The sequence below is a fragment of the Siphateles boraxobius genome, unplaced genomic scaffold (genome assembly GCF_051911475.1).
Source record: "Siphateles boraxobius isolate OS27281-9 unplaced genomic scaffold, OSU_SipBor_1 26, whole genome shotgun sequence".
Lineage (NCBI taxonomy): Eukaryota > Metazoa > Chordata > Actinopteri > Cypriniformes > Leuciscidae > Siphateles > Siphateles boraxobius.
The window spans coordinates 19,196,714-19,217,175 of NW_027508876.1; the positions used below are offsets into that span (position 1 = coordinate 19,196,714).

At 38.3% G+C, this 20,462-nt stretch overlaps 1 protein-coding gene across 1 annotated transcript; it reads left to right on the forward strand.

Annotated features, from left to right (window-relative positions):
* The first annotated feature begins 1,861 nt into the window (after nt 1-1,861).
* On the forward strand, nt 1,862-20,122 carry pan3 (poly(A) specific ribonuclease subunit PAN3). The gene is made up of 18 exons (XM_077244697.1): nt 1,862-2,543; nt 4,317-4,438; nt 4,682-4,751; nt 4,848-4,918; nt 7,163-7,307; nt 7,514-7,749; nt 7,832-7,936; nt 8,053-8,110; nt 8,451-8,612; nt 10,045-10,161; nt 11,118-11,219; nt 12,558-12,723; nt 15,394-15,481; nt 15,801-15,940; nt 16,096-16,225; nt 16,895-16,959; nt 17,078-17,216; nt 18,256-20,122. The coding sequence occupies exons 1-18, from the start codon at nt 2,183-2,185 to the stop codon at nt 18,394-18,396; spliced, it is 2,418 nt and encodes an 805-aa protein (XP_077100812.1). The 5' UTR covers nt 1,862-2,182; the 3' UTR covers nt 18,397-20,122.
* Nucleotides 20,123-20,462: the final 340 nt, after the last annotated feature.

Here is a 20,462-nt window from a genome sequence, read left to right on the forward strand (position 1 = left end):
AACAAAGTAAACTACAATGTTATTTGGCCCTAAACAGAGACAGCAGTAGAATACCTGAGCACAGTTATAGACCACAAAAAGTAAAAATATGACAAGGTGCAGACTGAGCGACAACCGCCTGGCTATAAAGAAAGGATATACACCTTTCTTTATAGACAAAGCTGCCCAGAGAGAGCAGGTTATGCCTGCACTACCCATACAGAAATGTAATATATGTCAATATTATGTAAATTATATATAATGTCAGTGCCCATGTATGTCTGCTGCCTTTAGGAGAATATATGCAAAATTCATATATAAAACACATAGAAATATATGAAACATATATTTCAAAATATAGCAAAAATGTCCGTTTTCATGTAAGTGCCATATATTTTCCCGTATATACACATAAATGTTAAATATATGCAAGTCGCATGTATATATGCATATATGTACTTATTTCAATGCATCAGTATCACATGCATGTATGTTTACATACATTTATTAAATATGTGGGAAACAAATATGAATGTCACATATTTATACTTCATGTTGTCCACAGTATATGCGAGAAACCAACACTATACTGTAATATATGCAGATATATGGTATCATAAATGGATGAACTCAAATATTTTCATGTTTGGACACATAAATGTTCCTATATGTTGCAGGCATATATTGTGTTCGTAGATAAGTCAAATATATGTATTGATATATGTCATGATATTTAAAATATAAGTACATATATGGCCATATATTACATTTTTGTATAGGTAGCCAAGAGCTACACTTCTTAACCACCTGCCCTAACCATAATGACACTACTTACAAAATACTTACTAAAATACAAAAAATACTACTTTCACAAATTTGAAATGATTTGTTCTAACTTCAAAAAGCTGGAGAATGATGCACAAGCTGAATATTTACTTGTTGAAAAAGAGACTGCATTTCACTTTCAAAAATAGGGAATAGCACGCACGCACGCACACACACACACACACACACACACACACGCACGCACACACACACACACACACACACACACACACACACACACACACACACACACACACACACACACACACACACACACACACACACACACACACACACACACACACACACACACACACACTAGCTACATTTGTTCTGTTTTTTTCTACATTTTTCATCACTCAATTCGCTCTCATTTGTCTCATTTTTTCTGCTCATTTAAATGCTTTGGCGATACAATGTACAATTTGTCATGCATGCCAATAAAGCTAATTTTAATTGAATTGAATAACTGAATTGAATTGAATTGAAAGAGAGAGAGAGAGATAGAGAGAGAGAGAGAGAGAGAGAGAGAGAGAGAGGATATAAAGTGCAAAGGAAAATTCTCTATCGTTAAGCACTTAATCTTAAAATAGAGGGATTTAACATTACAACTCTCTTAAATATAGGCTAGTAAAATTTAACTAAGCAGATGCAATAAACCTATAAATATAATTTATTCTAGGGAAACTAAAAGTTAATGAACAGTGTTTATAAGAATTAATGATATTAGATAAATTTCATATTTCATTGGTTGCATAATAATAATAATAATTAATCATATAAAAACATGTATGAAGATAAATAATTATTTAGGCCTATTAAAATCAAATAGATACAAATACCATATATATATATTTTTTTTTTTCTTTTCTTTTTTTTTTCTTGAGTTAAAAGAAAAGAAAAGTGCAAAGTAAAATTCTCTGCTTTAAACACTCAGGCTCAAAATGCAACATCAACACTCTAAAGGTAGGCTAAATGTCAATATATTATCAATGATTGTAATAAGTGCTTTATGATTTGAATCAATCCCCTGCTGACTCCTTATGTGAACTGCAGTCCTGGTTGTACCCAGCATGCACAGCAGAGCTATTAGCGCTTAGCTGAACAAGTGTAGACAGAAGACAACAACAACAGCATGATCTCAGCCAAACGCCAGGCTGATGGACTAGTAGGCCAGCTATGGACCCCGACAACGAGTATCAGTGCATGGCAACAAAAGTATGCCTCTTTATGACTAATGATCTGGCTCGACGAGGAGGCTGATTTTATTGCTAAACGTCCAGTAAGGTGCTCGTTGTTTTTCAAGTGTTTTAGAATATACTGCTGCTAAACTTCGCTCTATGTGCAAGTCTCTTCCGGCGGGAGCAGCAGCGGTGCCATGAACAGTGGACTCCCAGCTTCAGCTGCTCCGCTCGGGGGTGTCGGAATACCGGGTGTGAAAGTTAAATTCTGTCGTTATTACGCGAAAGACAAGACTTGTTTTTACGGAGATGAATGCCAGTTTCTGCACGAGGACCCGTCTATGGCGAGCCTTTCTCTGCACGGTGGTAGTACAGGTGCTGGAGGAGGAGGAGGAGGAGGAGGAAGCCCCGTGTCTTTATCTCTGGCTGGTGGAGCAGTGACGGCGGCGGGATACGTGCTTGGAGGGAGTGCGGCCAGTGGCGCTCCTGCGAACGTACCCAAAAAGAACGATTCTCTCGGTCCCGCGGGAACAGCTCTGGAGGGACAGCTGTTGTCCAGTAAGTTTGCACTGAGGCCTAGTGTATACTGTTCTCTGTTGTTGTTACTACACGGCGGCTTTTGTCTAAATCGAGGCCGTGGATTTAACGCGGGCCTACCTCTCGCTACCAAAACAGCACGGGAAATTCAACATGTTACTCCACAGCGCGCAGACACTTTTAAACGAACGACGAAAATAATTGAGCAAACAACGCAAAAGCGTTTAGTTAATGATCTGTGCTGTTTTCGCTGTATCCAAAATGTTTTTTTTTTTAAATGAATAATTTGTGTAGTTTTATAAAAACTGGAAGGTATGGCAAGCCATTTTTACAATTAGACTATTCCTTTAAAACAAACCAGTATTTCGTTATCTTGTAGTACTCCAGTAATCTAATTTTTTATTACTGTTTTTTTTAACCGTTTCACATGTAAATAGTCATTATTAGACACTACTACCAGGGTTTTTCTGTTAGTTTTAAGTTGGGCTGTCCCACCAACTAAAGATTTTCCTAGTCAACTGTTAGCCTAGTCGTTCATTAAAGCCATGATTAGTCAGGGGAGAAATGCTAAACTATAGTAATAAGCATTTGAAATACAAAATAAATAAACTATTATATAACAAGCTTATCTTAAATTTTATAGCACTGCATCTTCATAAGTTACCTTTGACAAGAACGGCAACAAGCAATCAGGACAGTGAGTTTGAGAGTTGTTGCCAAAATAAAACAAAATGCAAATTCTCATTACAAATAGCATCGTTACACAATCGGGGTGTGCATTTCAGCGGAATATGGTGACACCTGGCCTGTTTTCAAAACGTATGACACAAACCCAACAAAATTTAATGTATGCCGGCACATCAGGACAGCACTCAGATCAAAGCAAATTAGCGACTGTTGACTGACACTTCTGTTTCATAGACAGTGAACAATGATCGTGGCATTTTGAAATCCACCACCACGAACAAGCCATGTTGACAATAAATACTATTATTAGACTGGCACAGCAGCCAATTAAATGTATGTAACCGATCGTAATTACTTCATTGAGGAAAAATTTAACTATAATGCAGAATTACATCAAATGTGCATAGTGGTCGCTGAGTTGGTAAATTTTACAGACTGACCAGTAATTCTGCAAAATGACTGTTTTCTGAAATAAAGGTTTACAAAAAGTGGCAGAACAAAATCAGTTAACACGTGACATATTAGATTTTAAATAACTTACCCAAGCAGCAAACTATTCCTTCTTGGTTGATGCTGTCATCCAGATGTATCACTTATAATTGCTGGTGTTTAAATGCTTTCAAAAGCTTTGGCTTTCTGCACCAAATTAATCTCTGGTGTAGGTCTTCATTTTCCTTTGCTGACCAAGTCTCTTCTCCTCAACTATTAGGGGCCAGCCTTAGTTTTAAGGGATAAATGTTAAATGGTTTGCCATAGGAAGGAACCTACCATTGTCCACATGCAAGATTGAAATATTTTGTAATATATAATAGCAAGCATTTTGTTCGCCAGTGTTTTGATGGCACTTTATATGATTTGCTTGTGTCTGAGTACATTTTCACAGTAAAGTAAGAAATTATTTCCAGCGGCACCTTTTTTTGTGTATCCAGGAGAAATTCTATGGAACTTGCTTTTAGGAGAGCACAGTAATCTTTTTAAACACTTAAAATATATACCGAAGCTACCAATATTTTAAATTATTTATTTAGTTTGAAAAAGTTTTACATAGGACTTTGAGTAAGATGTTGTAAACACAAAGGGTTCACATACCTTTTTTCTTTATTGCAGTCCCTGGGATGGAGGGAGGTGCTCTGAATGATGCCAGCCTGACCAATTCATACTTCAGCAGCACTTTTATTGGAGTTAATGGGTTTGGAGGCCCAGCAGAGTCCAAATATTCAATGATGCAGGTAACTTAAACCACTACTGACTGTGTGTGGTGATAGGAAACCAATATATAGCCTCTTTCACACAGCGCGTTGATCCCGGAAAATTGCCAGACCGCCTTCTGTGTGAACGCAAGCACGACCCGGGATTGATCCCGGGATCGATGCCGGGTTGGGGACCTAGTAACATTGCCGGGATCAGTCCCGGAATGCGAGCTGTGTGAACAAAAGGACACTTCACATTTTGATGATTTCTTGTGTTTTCAGAGGATGACCAGCAGTAGCAGTTCTCCAAGTCTGCTGAACGATGCCAAGAGCTTCAGCCACAGCACACATGGTGTGATAAAAGTTGTTTGAAATTTTTGTTTTGGCAATTAAGCTGTTGTGGTAAGATTTAAAAAACTATTTTTTATGCATCCACTCCACTTTTTAGATCCAGTAAATTCCCCAACATCATCTCTCTTCAGTGATTTTGGTGCTTTGAGCATATCACAAAGGAGAAAAGTGAGTGTTTAATATGTCAGTTTTGCTGTTAATATTGTGACTGGGTATTTTTTTGATGCAAGAATCACCTGTATTTTTAACTTTTGAGAAGGCTTAAGAAAATAAAACATTTTCATGCTACATAAATTTTGAGTCCGACTAGTCATACAACTGACTTGTTGATTAGTAACTTAAAATAAACAGTAGAAGTACTTGGATAATTATACTCTCACAGTATTTTGTGTTATAGCTTTGTCAGTTTGCACAGGAAAAACAACAAGTTTTGTATTCAAATTCCTCAGCATTAACCCTCTATGGTATACCACAATGGAAAATGGTCAAAAAAGTAGTTTTTCTATAAAATTATGATTTTCTTTTCTTTTTAAATGCATATTTCTTTAAGAAATTGATAGATTGATACACTTGGAACTCATGCAAACCAAAAAGAAGTAGATCCCTATCATTCCCTGTCATTTGGCTAACTCATCCTCACTCTTATTACATGGAAGAGCTAACTCTGCACTCTTCTTATTGCCCTTTCGATAAAATATTGCTGTATTCATTTTCTGAAAAGAAGAAATCATTTTGTTATTTATACATAAATACAACTATACTACAATAAATAAATAAATAACTGCAATTATATTAAAAAACCTTGAGAAGAGATGTTTAGAAATGAGGTTGATAGAGCAATTTCTGGAGCACTTCAACAGGTGTCTTCCATGTGAGGGTGACAGTGGGAAAGACAGTTTTGGAGGGACATTCACATGTCATTTGACTTAAAAACAGCACGTCATTGGCTACCTTAAAGCCTGCCCTTTTAAATTCTATAGTGAAATAAATTGTTTTTTTTTATGGCAACTCGAGTCCGAGGGTTAATGCAGTCATGCTACAGCCACATACATTTAGACAGACATGATTTGCCATTAAATTGTGTCTGACATTGCATTTTAAGATGATGTCAAGGTAAAAACATGTCTCCAGACCCTTGTGCTCTGTTCCACTCAAGATGTGTTCTTGCATTCAAAAACAACCAGATAATGTAAACTAGGGTGACCATGTCACCTTTTTCCCGAACATGTCCTCTTTTTGGACCTAAAAAGATGCGTCCGGCCAGGATTTCTAAATCAACCAAAATGTCCGGGATTTGGCTTTTGCTTTCTACAGTCGCCGTTTTTGCATTGCTTTAGGTCCCGCCTTCTCGCACGCCACCATTGGTCAGTCATCATGTATGTAGTAACACAAGCATTGGTCAAACTGCATCTCAGTCATTACCCTCAGCACTACAAGAGACAGAGCCAGAGCAGCTCTTGCTTATCAACAGTAGCACATGGCTCCTGAACAGCATAAAAAAAAAATGACCGAAGACTGTTTCGGTCAGGATCCGTGTAAAGCAGAATGCATGACCTGCAAAGCTGGCACGTACGTCTCAGTGTCAAATAAAGGTGCTATAGCGACTTATAAGCATATAAGGAAAGTATACAATCAGGAGGATTGAAATTATTTTTTACTGAAATAGTTTAGTAGATTTTTTTTATTTTAACCTATGGCCATGAAAAGAAATGGTGTCATGTAAAATGTGTAAAAAGCTAAACAATTTTTTTATATATATATTATTCTATTGTTGCGGGCCAAACGTTGAATGTAAAGGATGTATTACTTTATGTATTAAAGTACAATAACATAGTTGCAAGGTTGTGAATGCATTTGTCAAGTATTTTTTGATGCATTCACCCCAACCACGTCCCTACCCCTCAACCACGCCACCCGTCCCCTAATGAAAACACCCCCTAAGAAATGGTGTTCAATCTTTAAGTTGCCCAAAATATTATAATACTCATGCGAGGGACCCTCATCCTAAATTTTAAAAGGCAGTCTATGCATTATGTAAAAAGACTCAATTAATATAAAAAAATATATATATATATATTATAAATGTGTAAAACATAAAAAAAAAAAAGATTTAGTTTCTATTGTTATTTTAATAAATTATTATTAATATATAATTATTATTTTTTTTATTTTAATCCATTTATTTATTTATTGCAATTTCATTTTTTTATTATAAATAAATAACCTGAACCCAGTTTGAAAACTGATTAGTTATGAGTCAGAAACCAGCCTAATTATACAGGAGTTCCTAAAGACATTAGTTTGATTTTGAAAAAAATGTTACATTGCACGTCCCTAACGTGGGAAAAACTTTCTTGAAGTTGTTGGAGTGAAACCATTACAGTTCTATTTATATCTGTGGTTCTTTTGCAGGCTCCTAACCCCACAGCTAGTGAATTCGTCCCTAAAGGGGCCCCACGAATGGCCTCCATATCTCAGTCAAACGTGCCAGCATTCGCCTCCCCCATCTTCCCTCATCCTGGCTTGAGCAGCTCCACGGCGGCTGCTCTTGCACCTGGTCAGTGACTCTACCAAAAAGTCCCACCCAGTGTTCTGACATTTATTTATTTATTTATTTCTGTTTTTGTCTTGCTAAATGCGTCTTATCTTATGTTTTGTATTTCTATTCAGTCTTTTAATGTGTATAATCTTTTAGGTTAGGTTGTGGTCTTCTTTTTGTGAATCTGTTTTTAATCAGGCTTCAATGTGTGGTTTCTTGGACAGGTATGTCCCTCTCTGCTGGGTCATCGCCTCTCCACTCCCCCAAAATCACCCCTCACACCTCCCCAGCACCGCGGCGGCGCAGCCATACACCCAACCCCAACCCCAACCCAGCTAATTACATGGTGCCCACCACTGCGTCTGACCCAGGAGGTGGAGCCCATGTAATTCAAAAGGAGACTGTAGGCGGGACAACCTACTTCTATACCGATAACACCCCTGCTCCCTTGGCTGGAATGGTATGGTCCACGTAAATCGGGAGTTTGCTGTGCACTATTATTGTCTTTACCTGATTTACCTGAATTTTTTTTTAATTCTCAGGTGTTCCCTACGTATCACATGTATCCACAAACGGCACCTCATGTGGCATACATGCAGCCAAAAGCCAACGCGCCATCCTTCTTTATGGCTGACGAACTCCGACAGGTAATCTGCCGTTTTTGCCCTCATGTGTTAGCCAGTGTTGTCTAGAAGTTGGTGATTTGTTTGCATTTTTTTTCACTTATTTATTGTAACACCTATGTTTGTCTTTTTTTTTGTAGGAGCTGATTAACAGGCATTTGATAACGATGGCACAGATAGATCAGTCTGAGAACACTGGTAAGGATGTGGTTTGACTTGTGTTGGCATGATATGTTAACATCGTTATTGTTTTAATGGACAACGTAGCAACTGTTCAGTTATAATGTCTGTTTTGTGGTCCGCGCATCTGGATTCACCTGCTGTCTGAGGAGAAAACCACATACTTTGTCTGTCGGTCTTTATTTTGATTGTTTTGAAAAGTATCTATATGGTTATCCACCTGTGTCATCCATATCTATGCCCATATCCACATAAAATCCTTGGGTTTTTTTTCAGTATGTTTGAATAGTATGAAGTTAGCAGTATGTGAGTACAGGTGTGTTGTATGTTGAAGTCAGCTGTTCCATCTCCCCTTTAGGAGTGCCATCTGAGGTAGACAGTTACCACAGCCTCTTTCCCCTGGAACCCCTTCCCCCACCCAACCGTCTTCAGAAAACCAGCAATTTCAGTTACATCACTTCCTGTTACAAGGCAGTCAACAGCAAAGATGACCTGCCTTACTGCCTCAGGAGGATACATGGTGAGGCATTAAGTGTTTTATCTACAATGAAAACAATTTCAGAATGTTTTTAAAGTACTTGGTCGTAAAAATATTGAGACTTAATATATCTAACAAATAGGGGTGTAAATATTAATTGATTCGTATCGGTGCATCGATTATACAGCCGACGATTCGATGCATCCGCAAGAGTCCGCAAGAGTGTCGATTAATGTGTTTGTTTTGCCGCCTGTCTATTTTCAGCATCCGCTCCGACATATACGTACAAACGATTGTTATGCACTGGGCTAACGTTAGTAAGCCACCGAACTAAACTGCCAGTGTGAAAGCACCCCTCAGTCACTTAGTCGGCGAATTCCTAGCCAGCAGTTACTAGCGTAAACAAATAGGCGCTAACTTGCACAAAAGGCTACTTAAGTTGGCTTACTTGAAAAGTCTAGGGTGCTTTCACACTGGTAGTTTAGTACGGAACGGGGCACGGTTCGCATGAAAAATCGCTAATGTGAACGCTGTCATGCGGACCCGGGTGCGCACTGGGGTCCCGAACCCGAGGCTGCCTGGAGGAGGTGCGCTGAGTTCGGTTGCACTCGAACCATGCCGCAGTTCGCGTGAATGTGAAAGCATCACGGACTTGGGTGCGTACTTGTTCAGGAAGTAAAGTGACCTGCGCATGCTTTTTTAGCTTATTATGATGTATTTAGTTAAATAAAACACATGTAAGGGATGATAGTGTTGATAATTTACCTTGGATAAGAGCGAGAGTAAGTCTGCAGTCTATGCACACCCATAGAGCGTGGACTTAGGTCAACAAATTAATGGAAATCCACTGTCTCCTGCGTTTGCAATCAGCAAAAAGCCAAATGCGACACACAGTAAACCGGTGTTGTTCACTCAGCTGTGCATAATAGCACCAAATTAATAAAAAAAACACAATATATTGACCCGCGTTCTGTTTTCTATCATGCGTCGTGCACGTTTGCGATGACGTAAGATGCACGGAAACGCATCAGGATTCGATAGAATCAAGTTTTGTATTGCATCATGCAGTAACTGTTATATTTGCTGTTCTATTTGCAGTGCATTGAGCACAACATACACATTATGTGAATGGAATACCGTTTCTGTATTCTCAATAAAAGGCAAATTATAAAACATTTTGTTGATTTATTTGAAACTTAATAGATATCATGTAAAAATATCTAGTATTGAATCGTATCGAATCTTATCGCGGGGAATTCTGAAGTATCGAAAATAATCGAACCGTTGGCTTAAGAAATCAGTATCGAATCGTCATGAAGGCTCCGATTTACACCCCTACTAACCAAAATCTGAGAACCAAAACAATAAAGAAAGCAATGATAGCACAAGGGAGTGGTAAAGAAAGCAGTGGTAGCCTACTTGTTTTGTTAAGTACTCGCGTGTAACTTTGGAAATTACTTTTATGCATTCACAGGCTTCAGGCTGGTCAACACCAAGTGTATGATGTTGGTAGACATGTGGAAGAAGATTCAGCACTCCAATACTGTGACCCTCCGAGAGGTCTTCACCACCAAAGCGTTTGGAGACCACTGTACGAATACTTTGCTTTTTATATGACTGGGCATTTGCGTATCCAAACTATTGTGCAGAACAGCTTTTGGTTTCTCCACTTAATGTCAATGAAGTGATGCTCATTTTTATTTAAAAAAATACATTAAAAATGCAATTCACCCATACGTTGTCTTGGTGTGAGGCGTTCTTAATGAATTAATTAAAATTCTGATCTGTTCTGATGTTTTGTAATAAAGAAAAATAAATCATAGGTAGTTTGACACATCTCTTAACGGTGGGGTATGTGATTTGGAAAATGACCGGCAGATTTTGAAAATACACAATTCAATGATCCTACCTTCTTTCCTCCAATGCTGGCCCTGACTCCACCCATTCGAAGAACATGGACCCGCAATCATGCACGAGAGAAAACTCAGATGCGCAAGAGATTGTAATGACGATTTACTACTAATCATGGAACCGGCTTTACTGACGAGATGCGCATGTGTCACGAGCTTTGAGTATGCGCACGAAGGGGGTCACGCGCGCTGGGGGGAGGGGTGTGTGGTACGACCATTTGATTGATGAACTTACTGTCCAATGATTCTAGGTGGTCTTGGAAATGATTGGCTGGAGTTTTTCGAGTCCTGCCCGTTCCACAGATTTGCTTAATATTCATTTCAATTAAATTTAAATCCATTTAAATCCATTTTCATTTCAGTTCTTCTAACTCAGTGGCTATAAGTGGGTTAGGAATAGGATTTCAAGATATTTTGAAAAAATGGACAAAAAAGAGAATCATACCCCACCTTTAAATTTATATAACACAAATATTTATACATGTATTCATGCAAATTAATTGTTTGTCAATAATAATACTTGAGAAAATATTATAAAGTTTTTTAAAACTATATGAAACCATATGTGCTTTAAACAAAATTGTCATTGATCCTTTTAGAGATTTTTTATATATGAAATCACGTCTGCCCTCCACAGCACTGGTGTTCTCCTATGACTTCCATGCGGGGGCGGAGACCATGTTCAGCAGGCACTTCAATGATCCGGCAGCGGATTCTTACTTCACAAAAAGAAAGTGGGGTGAGTTTTTTTTTTTTTTTTTTCTGCTCAGAAGATTCTGTTTTTGTGTGTGTGAGGATACAGCCGTTATTTGCAGAGTATGTCAAATGTCTAGTGGCAGTTGCGTCTTTGTGAACATGTTGTGAGGAAAGAGGAAGGAGTGGTTGAAACCGATCCTTTCTCAGGTAGGTTCAGTACCTGCAAGCTCAAGAATGGCAGAGGAAGCAAAACCCAGGGATGACGTTTAGCTATAAACAGCTGCAGCGCATACGGCTGCATTAACTACAGTGCAGCTTCAAACCATGAAACACGTGCTTATCAGGTTAAAACCAGTCACAACATCTAAAAATATACACTTACTTGTGTATATGTTGAAATAAAACTTTTATCTAAAACTTTGGTGCTGAAAAAGTTTTATTGCGTATGTTTATTTGTCAGCTACCATACGATAAAAGGGTTTAGACACTCGTTCAATGTGTTGGTAGTTCCAATGTACATTTTTAATTATGTATTTATAATTAGTGTTGGTGATAGTTACGTTTAAATGTTACAATATTGCGTTACTTCACTAAAAAGTTACTATTTGCGTTACTTGGTTACTTCATATGGACCTTAATGCGTAAATACTTTTGCAATACTTTTTCTCACCTGGGCTGGGCTTGTTTTTCACACCTGTACAGTAGAGGACGCAGCTCAAACTAATTTTACAGCTGTGCTGCCATTCTGGATTGCAGAAGAATAGGATGGAGAAGTTTAGCACTCTCACTTCAGCAATAAAAAAATATAAATTAAATGCAAATGTGATGTTTATATAAACTTAAGTCATTTTTGCTCTGTGTTATGGTTGAATTAGATCATCGAAGATCAGCTGCAAAGACATTGGTTAATAAAGTGAGATTAAATGCATAAAGTATATTTGTATTATTTAACATAATTATTACAGGTTTGCAAAATATTCTGAGTTTGTTTCACTGTTTTTAATCCTTTTTAGGAACACTGAATCTGTTTTTGTGCAAGTGAGATGAGTATAAATGCATGATCACATTTAGTCTAGAACTACAATAAGCATCATGTTTACACAGCGCGCACACAACGCCTCTGCATTTTATTTCGATTACTCTCTACATGGAAACAGGAGAGCTGTCAGTCAATAAATGCAAAATCAAAGTAACTTGCGTTACTTATTTGAAAAAGTAACTCAGATATTTTTTTGTAAATTTAAAATGAATGCATTACTTTACTCGTTACTTGAAAAAATTCATCTGATTTTGCATTGCTTGTAATGCGTTACCCCGCCAACATTTTTTATAATTAATTTTAATTATTTAAATTTTATTTATTCATTTATTTTTTGATTAGGGCAGCATGAGCTCCCTCCTCCACGGCAACATGCGGGCCTGTTACCGGAGTCTCTGATTTGGGCCTATATCGTCCAGCTGAGCTCGGCACTGCGCACCATTCACACAGCTGGACTGGCCTGCAGGGTCATGGACCCTAGTAAGATCCTGATCACTGGAAAGACACGGTACATATTACTCAAACCAGAACTATATTCATGTAACTGCTGGACATCAGTTGAATGCTGATTTTAAATAATTTCAAACACAATGTTTGGCAGTTGTTTAGCAAATATTTAAAGGATTTACTATGTTAATATATTGTAGTGATTTTACTTGCGCCTATCCAAGGACGCTAAGTAATGTAGTGATTGGTACTCACATCACCGATGATGTGATTTTTGGATCACACGTCACTTAAGGTGTGGTTATGAGTACATCAGATGACCACCTTTGCCCTCCCTTAGTTTGGGGCATCAGTCAAGGTCTTTTACCTTGGTAGTTGGAGAACACTCCCAACAGGAGGCTGTTCAATCATTTAGAATTAATTTAAAATGGAGCGAGTTAGTCAGCTGATTTATCTGAAAGATTGGTGAGATTACAAACTTGTAGTTCCTCTTCTGTATTATAATCACAAAGAAGACACAAGTGTAATAAAATACATTTTATTAACAAAAGATAAACAAGAATAACTAGCACTACTACCAAATGAATACCATGAATGATAAAGGAATAAAGTGCATAAGATGCATAAAATACATGTGATTAAGTTGAGTGTGGCTATGGAAGAGTTGTTATCTCATCGAAAAATAAACTGTTGTTTCTCTGAAAGAAATAAAGCGAAGAATCTTATTATGTATCAAACAGATAAATGAAAGATTATTTATTAACTAGCATCAGTTATTTACCTCTGTACCTCTTAGAGTTGTCAAAAAGTACCGAATTCGGTACCAATCTGTACTGAAATTTAAAAAATGTGACGCTTTGAGCGCTGTTGAGCGGAATCGTAAACACCTCTGATTGCCTATTGTACTCACGCGCTCATCGGAAATGTCTGTGATTGGCTACAATGATCAGTGCTTCAAAAACATGTTGTAAATATACATCAATGACACTCTTCACTGAGCACTTACACAGATGCAGACGGGAGCGTTTGAAAGTAGGCGTCTATCAGGAGAGCGGTCCGCTAATAGACGCCTGCTTGTGCTTTAAAACACTCCCGCTCCTGTTTTTTTAAACACTTCCGTGTGCTCTCAAACGCTCCCGTGCGTTGATCATTGTAGTCAATCACAGACAAATCCAATGAGTGTGTGAGTACAATAGGCAATCAGAGGTGTTTACGATTTCCGCTCAAAGAGTCACATTTTTTACATTTTCTACTGACAATATGCAACAATGCCATGGTCTCTGGAAAGAGGTTTGGTAAAGTGATATTTACATTCCACTTGGTCGAGTGAGCAGTCAGATTGCGTTGACTTCTTCCACTGGTTGTGGGTGACAATGCGGTGAAGGAGTCGGAATCTGTTTCAACAGCCTTGAACACGAAGATCCATGAGATTACACAGTGGGGCGCAACCTTTCCCCTGTTGAACTCATTTGCCTAAAACACACAGTTAGAAGTCTTTCAAGTGTCTTTAAAGTTTTAACAATGCATTTCTCACTTTCCGAACCACCACCAGAATACCTTTGGCAATATTCTAAGCAAATAGTTCAAACAAGATGGGAAAAGATTAAAATTTCATGCATTCAGTAATTTGTACATTAACAGCTGGAATTGTGTAAGATGTTGCATTACAAACAGCTGGCACTGAAAATACTTATTTATCTGGATAAGTATGAAATGTGTATTGTTTACATCAGTTTTAAGGTTTTAAAACAGTTAAGAATGGATTTGGATGGATCATTTTGGTTTCTCTTTGTTTCACTCGCTGCTGCTGCTGCATCCGTAGGTCCTTAAGAATTTTTATGGCAGTCACAGGCCAACATCTAAATGGGTGAAGGGCAGAAACTGTATGTGAAGTCCTGGCCTTCCCAGGGTTGTTACTAGATGTCGTCTTGCCCTCTAAGAGGTGTCTGGCTGTTGTCCTAGCATATTTATCTTATAGCGTTGGACAGTTTGTTTGTTTTAGTCCACCAAGATCCAATCTTTTGGAGCAAAATATTTTTTGTTTTTACAATAACAATATCTGGTTAATGAACTATATTAACTCTTCTTTATAAGACTTATGAAATTAAAGTAACACTATGTAGTTTTTCAACCTTCATAATATATTTCCAAGACCCTTGTGATGGTACATCGACTTACAATAGGTTAAATGACACGTCTGCCATAGCCTGATGTGGTCTGTGTCGCTTTTACTGGCACTATATAACTTCGGGTTTCGGGTAGTAACCGGAGCACAAAAAGAACTACAAAATTCGACTGCTTTACGGCATACATCGTTTTTCTTCGTTTGTGATGTCTTTCATAAAATCATGCATCATACTCTACCTTGTCTGTGGCCATTGTTGATTCCAAAGCCAGTGCTGGATAAACAGTGAGCGTGCGTGTGCGACAGTAGGCTGCGGTAAGCTAAATTATTTACGACAGCGGTAATGGACAATTCCACTTCCAACCTGTAGGGTGACCGCAGAGGTGGTGTTGCTTTAAGGACAGTCAAACCACAGATCTGTCAGTGTTCTTTGGGGCCCCTATTTGCTATCCATAAATAGTGAATGGAGAAGTTAACTTTTAACGTTTACTTGTTTTTGCATTTCCTTAATCACACACTATCTGTTAATATGCTTCTCTGAGCAGAGTTTGCACAAATAAAAACATGCAAACACAAACATTGCTAAATGTAATTGTTTCTCTGTAGGTTACGAGTCAACTGTGTAGGAATGTTTGATGTCTTAACATTTGACAATAGTCAGACCAACCACCTGGCGCTGATGCCCCAGTACCAGGTACTGCACATCTCCAAACATGCACCCAAACATAGTGTTATGCCCATCACATACATTTCTTGACTGCGTATCTGTATTTAATCATGTTTTGTTACATAAACTGTCGTTCAAATGTTTTTGGTCATTGAGATTTTTTTTGTTATTATATAGAAAGAAGTCTCTAATAATATTTTTTAGAATGTAATTTATTCCTCTGATGGCAAAGCCAAATTGTCATTGTTGTGGAGTATAAAAAAATAGTTTGTTCTATGTGCTTGTTTTACACTTTGGGTCTAAACTCTTAGTTTCATCAGTTGCGGTTCCTCTTTGTGTCCATCAGCAAGCAGATCTTATCTCCCTGGGGAAGGTGGTGTTGGCCTTGGCTTGTAACTCTCTAGCTGGCATTCAGAGAGAGAATCTGCAGAAGGCCATGGAGCTGGTGTCAATCAACTACTCATCTGACCTCAAGAACCTCATTCTGTGGGCCTCTATCTCTTTCTCACACATTTTTGCCAAAATTCTCTCAATGTGGTTATATTGTGACACATGGCAGTTTGTGGTTCTAATAAGACTGATTAATGTGGCCCCACATTCAAACTAATGCACCATTTCTTTGGTCATGTTTCAATATTCAGGTACCTGCTGTCAGAACAGAGCCGTCTGCGCAGTGTCAATGACATTATGCCCATGATTGGAGCACGATTTTACACTCAACTTGATGCCTCGCAAATGAGGAATGATGTCATTGAGGAGGACTTGGCCAAGGTACTCGAATATATTTTCTCTAGTCGGGTAGCACCAGTTTCAGAATGTTTTTGGCATTTGTACTGCATAGGCAGCCAAGTTTTATTGAAAGCCGATTTTTCCAGCAGCGAAGTGCCCTTTAATTTTATTTAAATTGGACTACACTAGTCATGCTGTATTTGTAATTTTGTTTCTCTACTTTTTTTGAGCTCGTCTCACTCACAACTAGGCGGTAGGTTCAATAGCAGTGCTGGAAACGGAAAGAAACACCCTTTCACACCAGGCTGTCTAGTTTACCTAGTATGCGATTGTCTAGTTTGTGCTTGAGGTCAAACTAGAGATGGGAGGTGGTGTGATTGCTGATAATATTTTGGACAGTTTCAGCTGTCTTTTTTTCGGGTTTCCTCCTTTTATTTACTCATATCCGATGTGTGAAAACATTTCTGACCACCCTGTTACAAACATGCACTGTTGCATTTAACTCCTTTTTCTTAATGAGAATGGCCTTTTTAAACAGTGCCGTGTCTGTTGCATTTGTTTAGTGCTGTGCTGGATTTGGTGTGTGAGCAAATGTGACGCAGAAAGAGGTTTAAATATGAGTTCCCTTCTCATATTCGCAAGTCTCACTTGCACAACCCCAATATAACCTAATTTTTTGTTATTCAAAAGTGTTGCATTTTTATTTTGCAGGAGGTTCAAAATGGGCGATTGTTCCGCCTTCTGGCAAAACTGGGAACGATCAACGAGAGACCAGAGTAAGGATTTTTATTACAACTAAAATATTGAGTTCATTTAAAACTTTTCTGAAATGGCAAACTTTTACAAAAATCTTCCAAAATGGTTCACTTTAACATTGAATTTTAATTCTTGTAGGTTCCAGAAGGACCCAACATGGTCTGAGACTGGTGACCGTTACCTGCTGAAGCTCTTCAGAGATCACCTGTTCCACCAGGTAACAGAGACTGGCACGCCCTGGATCGACCTCAGCCACATCGTGTCCTGTCTCAATAAGGTGAGATTGCGTAATTGGAGCTCATGTTATATGTTGGTTCAATGACTATATATAAATTTATTATTTACAAAATGCAATGTGTGTGTATATATAATGACTTTAATACACCTGCTGAACCTTTTTTTTTTTTTTGAGGGGGCTGGTGGCAAGTAAAAAATGTCAAGGAGATGCAAATATCCTGATATCAATAAAGAAAAAAAAGCTTCATTAAAGTAAAAAATAAAAATCTAGATAATAGAACTTGTTGTAGGGGACAGTTCACCCAAAAATGACAAATCTGTCATCATTTACTCACCCTGAGGAGTTTCTTTTTTCTGTTGAACAGAATTTCATATTCTTTAAAATATCTTCTTTTGTGTTCAACAGAAGAAAGAAACTCATACAGGTTTGGAACATGACATTTTTTTGGGGGGGTGAACTATCCCTTTATGTAGTTTGTCAATCTTTAATTATTTCTCATTTAAAAATGTAGCAGCTGCTTATAAATTTTTAAAGTTCTGGGGTACAACCAACATTCATAGGAAAAAAACAAGTGTTCAATGAAATCAGTCTGATATATATTTTTTTTGTGTGTGTATGTATGTGTATATATGTGTGTATATATATGTGTGTGTGTGTATATATATATATATATATATATATATATATATATATATATGGGACAATTGGACCTTTTTATGACAAGGGAAGGTTACTTCAGATCGTAAAATGTGGTGCGACTCAAAAACAATATTTATGAATTAATAGTTCATGCTATTTGTAAAAATTATTTTTATTTGACTGTTAGACCGCATGACATTTTTAGAGCTATTCAATTTCAATTAAAATGTTCTCGAAAATAATGTAAAGGTTTTTCAAAAGCAACATGAATACAGTCAGTACATTTCTTGTCACTTTTTAAATATTTTTCTTATTCTTCACCATGGACCCTCTTATTTGTCATTGACCTATAATTGTGGCATTTTATGTGAATCTTCACTTCAGCTGTGCTGGTTTAATGAATTCACTACTCTCAAACTACCTTTATTTTTTCTGTCAGTTGGATGCTGGAGTACCGGAGAAGATCAGTCTTGTGTCACGGGATGAGAAGAGCGTGCTTGTGGTGACTTACTCAGACCTGAAGCGCTGCTTTGAGAGCACCTTCCAGGAACTGCAGGCCGCCACTAACGCCCCCCTGTAACACCCATCCATCCCCACAGGAGTGGGCTGGAACTGCCTGAAACAGAGCACATTGCACTACAGCCTGGAATCATAGGTGCAGAATGATGATCTCACAACCAGGGCAGAGCCAGCTGGTTGCTCACCTCCAGTCAGATACACTGTTCTGTCCAGAGAAAGTTGTTTTCTAAAGCTTATTTTTTTTAGTTTTCACAACAACAGCTGCAGAATTATGAACTGAACTGAGAGCTGTGATAATAATGATGATGATTTTTTTTTAGACTTGGGAACAATGTCCAAAAAAATTAGTCTTTACTTCCTGCTTTTATTTCTCTTTTTTTTTTTCTTTGGAGGATGCACTAAACATTTTAAGTTCCTTTTTAAGTGATTGTGCGTGCGTGTCCCACATGGTGCATTGAGGGCCGAGGTCTCACACATTAATGGGTGTAAAACAGAGTGCTGTTTTCCCACATCATATCCTCGCCCTTTTTTTTTAATGAGGTACTACAAATTGGGACAGACCACTGGTCATGTGTGCAGGGTCCTCAACTCTGATGGGACAAACCACTGGGTTGGGCAAATTGATGAGACTGACCACTTGTGAATGTGTGGCATTAGTAACGCGCCACCACTCCTCCTCTGATGTAATGACTCCTTTAAAAGTCGGCCAAATTGGAGGCGGGAGGGAACGTTACCGGTTGCGTGCCGTCGACGGGGATTCACGGTGTTTGCTGGCGCTGACAAAGGGGTGCTCTCGCCTCTTGCTGTGTAAAATTGTCGTTTATTTCAGAATTTCATTTTGTGGATGCTTTTTGAAATCAGATTTTGAGAGGATGATTTTTTTTTTTTTTTTTTTCGTGATAGGAACCAAAGAACTGGACCACGCTAGCAAGGGAAACCAGTTCTGTCTCTTTGTGGAATGTCCCTTTCTTACGTCTCTGTTGTGGAGCATCACAAGTTTCGTCATTCTTTTCCCTCATTCGTTCTCATTTTCCCGCTCTCCTTCAGTATTGGTTTGGATATAGTGAATATCATACTGTGTTGTTACTGTCATTCCCATTCTTAACAAAATTGTTGTACAGAGATGCATGATGGGATGTTTCCCACCTCACTTGGTCTCTGTGGACCAGTCTCAGCAGGACGGTTGGCCGAGTTGGGATTGTATTGGTTTCTCTTGGTTTTGTTTTTGTTTAGCTATGATTTGACCTACAAATTATGTGATAACATCCGGACAACAGTTTGGAATTCGCTCAGGACGATCCCTGACAGGAATATGCCAATGACTGAATGTGTCTGACCTGTCATTGGTGACTGCCCAATCCGTGAGTCAAGGAACAGGCGGGACTTGCAGCACAGATTTGGGTGTGCCACACTGGACCGAGAGGGTGCAGGATACAGCAGGCAAAGGATGCTGTGAGTTCAATAATGTATTTTTTTTTATCTGATCAGTAGACTACTTGGTGAACATGGTGCCAAGCCTGTATCCTTCTCTGATACACACACACACACACACACACACACACACACACACACACACACACACACACACGCATCAATAGACACCTTTTACAGGCAATCTCATATCATGTACCCAGCTTCCAGTGGAACGCACTCCAGGCACATACACATACATGCATTCAAAAAATCCTCCTTCACCATCCCAGTACGTTTTATGCCCTTCTTGTTTGTCACATTTTTGCAATGTTTGTGTGTACAGCAGTATTTTAATAAAGATTAATAAAAGATAACATTAATTTGTGTTTTCTTTAAATGGCATGATTGTCGCTTGAATAGCTTATACACTGCAGCAGCAAAAGGGAATTTGTCAGTAACTGGAGGAGATGCCACAAAAATTTCTGGCACTGAAAAAGCAGCAGAGACCCAGGCTCTGAATGGTTTTGAATGATGCAAATGTTTTATGGCAAAAGTATGTATGTGCATTTATTTTTGTGTCATTAGGTGAGATGATCAGTGCCCCCCCCCCCCCCCCCCCACCACCAATATTAAAAATTCCTGTTCTCAAATAATATTTTCAGAAGTTAGTATTAAGTTAAATAAATACAGTCTACGGTGAACTGTTCCAGCATA